Source organism: Salpingoeca rosetta, assembly GCF_000188695.1.
Source record: "Salpingoeca rosetta unplaced genomic scaffold supercont1.29, whole genome shotgun sequence".
In the NCBI taxonomy this organism is placed as follows: domain Eukaryota; class Choanoflagellata; order Craspedida; family Salpingoecidae; genus Salpingoeca; species Salpingoeca rosetta.
The window spans coordinates 766,651-770,674 of NW_004754905.1; the positions used below are offsets into that span (position 1 = coordinate 766,651).

The following is a 4,024-nucleotide window of genomic DNA, read 5'->3' on the forward strand; positions in this document are numbered from 1 at the left end:
AGGCGAGACAGACAGACAGACACACACACACACACACACACACACACACACACACACACACAGATCGCACCTGCTTTGAGCAAAAGTCGCAGACCTTGCCCTTTGGATACGACCCCTTGACCCAATGATGGGTGACAGTCAGCTGCAGATGGTGGAAAGAAGGAAAATGGAGAAGCGTGAGCAACTTGATCTTTCTCATTCAAACACACACACACACATGTACACACTCACACATGTTTCCACACACACACACACACACACACACACACACACACACATCAGGCTGCACCTTTTCACGTGGTGGGTATTCGCTGAGGACGGTGAAGGTTGGGCGGCACGCGCTGACGAGTTTGTTGTCGTGGTTTGTAATGTCATCAACGGTGTTGTGACACGCCAGGCACTGGTAGCCTGATGTTTAACGACCGCAGTTGTTGACCGGTGCGGGGCGTGAGGTTGGCAGTCCAGCAGATTGTGTGAGAGAGAGAGTCGAGATTGCGCATATGAGGGTACACACACACACACACACAGACGCGGCCGCAGACACGCACAGACACACAGACACACACACAGACAGAGATACACACACGCTCACAGACACACAGACACACACAGACAGAGATACACACGCTCACAGACACACACACACACACACACACACGCTCACACACACACACACACACGCACACCTCACCAACCTGTCTTTTTCCCGCGCTTGAACATGCGGGACGTGTCGCTGCGGTGCCAGAGATGGCCCATACAGCGACCGTGGATCTCCGAAGGCTGCATGAGCAGGAAGCATGACGGCACATGAGCAAAAGCCCACGCATGCGAGCAAGCAGTTCAACACGGCCGCAAGCAGGCAGCCACACACACACACACACATCTTTCACACGTACATCCCATTCGTGGAGTTGCTTGTTCACATCAAACACCCTTGGCTCTTCTTGTTCGTCACGTCGTTGTGACACCACTCCTGCCATGCGGTCGCAAGCAATACACGCGCACGCATACACGTGCGATAAGGTCCACATTGGTCTGTTTCGTGAGCGTGCAAGGTGGTGCAGTAAGCGCAGGCACACACACACACACACACACACACATGAGCACACACATGCATACACACACACAAAAGAACGCACACCGCAGCACACTGACGTACGCTGGAGGGTCTGGGGAGACCTGGACCCGGGCCGGGCAGAGCCCGGGCGGCGCGCGTGTTGGCTCATGGACGAATGTATCGGGCTTTGCGGATCAGGGGCCTTGTGGCACCAAACAAAGAGAGGATAGGAGAACGCGGTGTTAGCGATCGAAGGACTAGGGGGGGGGGGAGGACCGCGTCAGCATCGCCGAGTGCACAGAAAAAGGGCCCACACAAGCACAGTCAAGCACAGTCAAGCACGGCCAAACACCTTCACACACACACACACACACACTTTCACACACGAGGCCGGATTGACAGTGTTCTTACCACTCGTGTGGACCTGCTGTTGCCACACCCGAGAACAGAGCAGGGCGAAGGGCACCTGGGTATGGTGGAGGAAGGGTGGCGAAGGCGGCCACACAATCACACCTGCCACGCACGCACACACGCTCACAAAGGTGGTGCCGCGACCAGCAGTGTCAAGACAAAGCAATTCAGCACCCTGTGGAGGCAGGACGCGTGACGCTCGAGGAACGGGCGATGCCACCCAGACAACCGCGAGCGAGCGAGGCAGGCGCAGGAAGGTGGCAGCAAGCAAGCAAGGGTGATGTGGGTGGTGCGGGTGGCGAGGGTGAGGGTGTGTGTGTTTGGACGGTTGCGAGTGCTGCAGCTGTCCTTGGCGTTTTTGGGGTTTTCGAGTTTGACCGAGGAATTTCGTCGCATGCGACACCATATTGTGCAGTGACACCGTTTCTTCTCCTTTGATGCTGACGATGACGATGATGATGATGCTGTTTGTGTTACTGTTGCTGGTGCCGGTGGTGGTGGTGCTGGCGCGCCTGCTGTGGAACAAGGCACAGGGCAGGTATGTCATGTGTGTATGTGTGTGTGTGTATGTGTATGTGTGTATGTATGTTTGGTTGTGTGTGTGTGAATTGTTCGAAGTCACCGGCTTTCCATGTCTCATCACACCCATCAACACACACACACACACATGCACACACGCACACACACACACAAACACACATGCACACACACATGCCACAGGAGACGATATGTGTGCGTGCTGGTGCTGGGGGACTTGGGAAGGAGCCCGCGCATGCAGTACCATGTGCTGTCGTTGTCAAAGACGGTGGAGCACGTGTTCACGGTGGCCTACGCCGGCTCACGGCCCGTGGAGGACATTGTCTCTGCACAGAACATCACCTTCGTCGACATCCCAACACCGCCAACTCTTCCACCAGGTGTGAAGCTTTGCATGTGTGTGTGTGTGCTGTGTGTGTGTGTGCTCTGTTTGGGTGTGTTATGTGTGTGTATGTGTGTATGTGTGTGCGTGTGAAGTCATGTGAGTGTGTGTGTGAGTTTGTGTTTACATGTGTATGTTGCGTGCAAGGATGCATGCTTGCGCTCACACAGGTACGTGCTCGCCCGTCATTCGCCTTTTCGCTTTCCATCTCATCCTCATGTGTGTGTGTGTGTGTGTGCAGGGTGGCCGAGGTTGGCGTTTGTTCTGTATGCGCCAGTGAAGGTGGTCCTGCAATCCGTGCAGCTCGTGTACTCGCTGCTCTTTCGCATCCCAGCGTGCACGCACCTCCTCATGCAGGTGTGCTGATATCTACGCCTTTACATGTGCCTGTATGTGTGTGTGTGTGTGATCGAAAGGTGACATTGGTGCTTGGTGTCTGTGATGCCTGCCTTCCGTGAGGCCTCCTTTCTGTTGTGCGCGCTTTCTGTTTCCTGTGCTCACTCTGTGCTCCATGTGCATTTGTGTTGTTTGCGCTGCAGAACCCACCGTCCATTCCCGCCATGCCCATTGCCGTGCTGGTCTGCTGGCTCACCGGAACAACGCTCGTCATTGACTGGCACAACTACGGTTTGTTTCGAGCGCCGTGTGTGTGTATTGGGTTGCCGTGCATGGTGCCAAGTGTGCAAACAGCACGTAGTGTTTGTCACATACATGTGCGCACTCGCACGCACACACACACACACACTCTCTCTCTCTCCCTCCCTCTCTCTCTCTCTCTTTGCACCATTGTGCAGGGTTCAGCATCCTTGCGCTGAAGCTTGGCAAGCGCCACGTGTTTGTGCGGTTATCGGAGTGGATTGAGCGCACGTTTGGGCGGCTCGGTTCCCGCCATCTCTGCGTCACAGATGCAATGGCCCGCGACCTGCGAGACAACTGGGGAATCACGTGCGTCCACGTGTGTGTTGTGTGTGTGTGTGTGTGTGTGTGTGTGTGTGTGTGTGTCCATGTGTGTGTGTGTGTCCATGTGTGTGTGTGTGTGTGTGTGTGTTCGGTTGTGGACGTACGTTCACCTTGTGCTACTGTTTCCCACGTGTCCGTGATACCATCAGGGCGACAACGCTGCACGACCGCCCGCCGAAATATTTCAAACCAAAGGCGGCCGCCGTCACACACGACCTCTTCATGCGATTCGAACAGGTGGGATGCTGTGATGATGTGGTTGTGATGTCGTGATTGTGTTGTGATGTTGAGTGATGTGTTGTGTGGTGTTGAATTGTGTGTTGTGTGGTGTTGAATTGTGTGTTGCGTGGTGTTGCGTGATGTGTGGTGCATTGCAGTGGTGTTGTTCTCTGTGTATGAGTGATATTGTGTGTGCATGTTGTGTAGCGTGTAACAAACGGCGGTGTCCATGCCTCGTGTGTGTGTGATTGCATCAGGACCACAAGCGGCTGCTGGCGCCGTTGCGGAAACGTATTGGTGTCAGTGCAAACCAGACCCTCCTCACAACCAAAACGTGAGTCACGCTGAGGGAGCGTGCATGTGTGTGTGTGTGTGTGTGTGCATGTGTGTGTGTGTGTGCGGGTGTGTGTGTGTGTGTGTGTGTGTGTGTGTGTGTGTGTGTGTGTGTGTGTGTGTGT

General features: G+C 54.8%; 2 protein-coding genes across 2 annotated transcripts in view; one reads left to right on the plus strand and one right to left on the minus strand.

The window, feature by feature from the left end:
• Positions 1 to 1,830, minus strand: part of PTSG_09259 (uncharacterized protein) — a 10,603-nt gene extending 8,773 nt beyond the window's left edge. The window contains exons 1-6 of the mRNA XM_004989458.1: positions 1,469 to 1,830; positions 1,160 to 1,259; positions 897 to 973; positions 696 to 780; positions 290 to 408; positions 71 to 142 (exon numbers count right to left, since the gene is read on the minus strand). Of these exons, the coding sequence (XP_004989515.1) occupies positions 71 to 142; positions 290 to 408; positions 696 to 780; positions 897 to 973; positions 1,160 to 1,226 (420 nt within the window). The 5' untranslated portion in view covers positions 1,227 to 1,259; positions 1,469 to 1,830. The remainder of the gene's footprint in view (positions 1 to 70; positions 143 to 289; positions 409 to 695; positions 781 to 896; positions 974 to 1,159; positions 1,260 to 1,468) is intronic.
• Positions 1,831 to 1,886: 56 nt separating this feature from the next.
• Positions 1,887 to 3,904, plus strand: PTSG_12858 (uncharacterized protein; the record flags this gene model as incomplete). The annotated part of the gene is made up of 7 exons (XM_004989459.1): positions 1,887 to 2,006; positions 2,189 to 2,385; positions 2,629 to 2,744; positions 2,927 to 3,014; positions 3,182 to 3,332; positions 3,497 to 3,584; positions 3,824 to 3,904. Exons 1-7 carry the CDS (start codon positions 1,906 to 1,908, stop codon positions 3,902 to 3,904), a joined length of 822 nt encoding a protein of 273 aa, XP_004989516.1. The 5' UTR covers positions 1,887 to 1,905.
• Between the last annotated feature and the right edge of the window lie 120 nt (positions 3,905 to 4,024).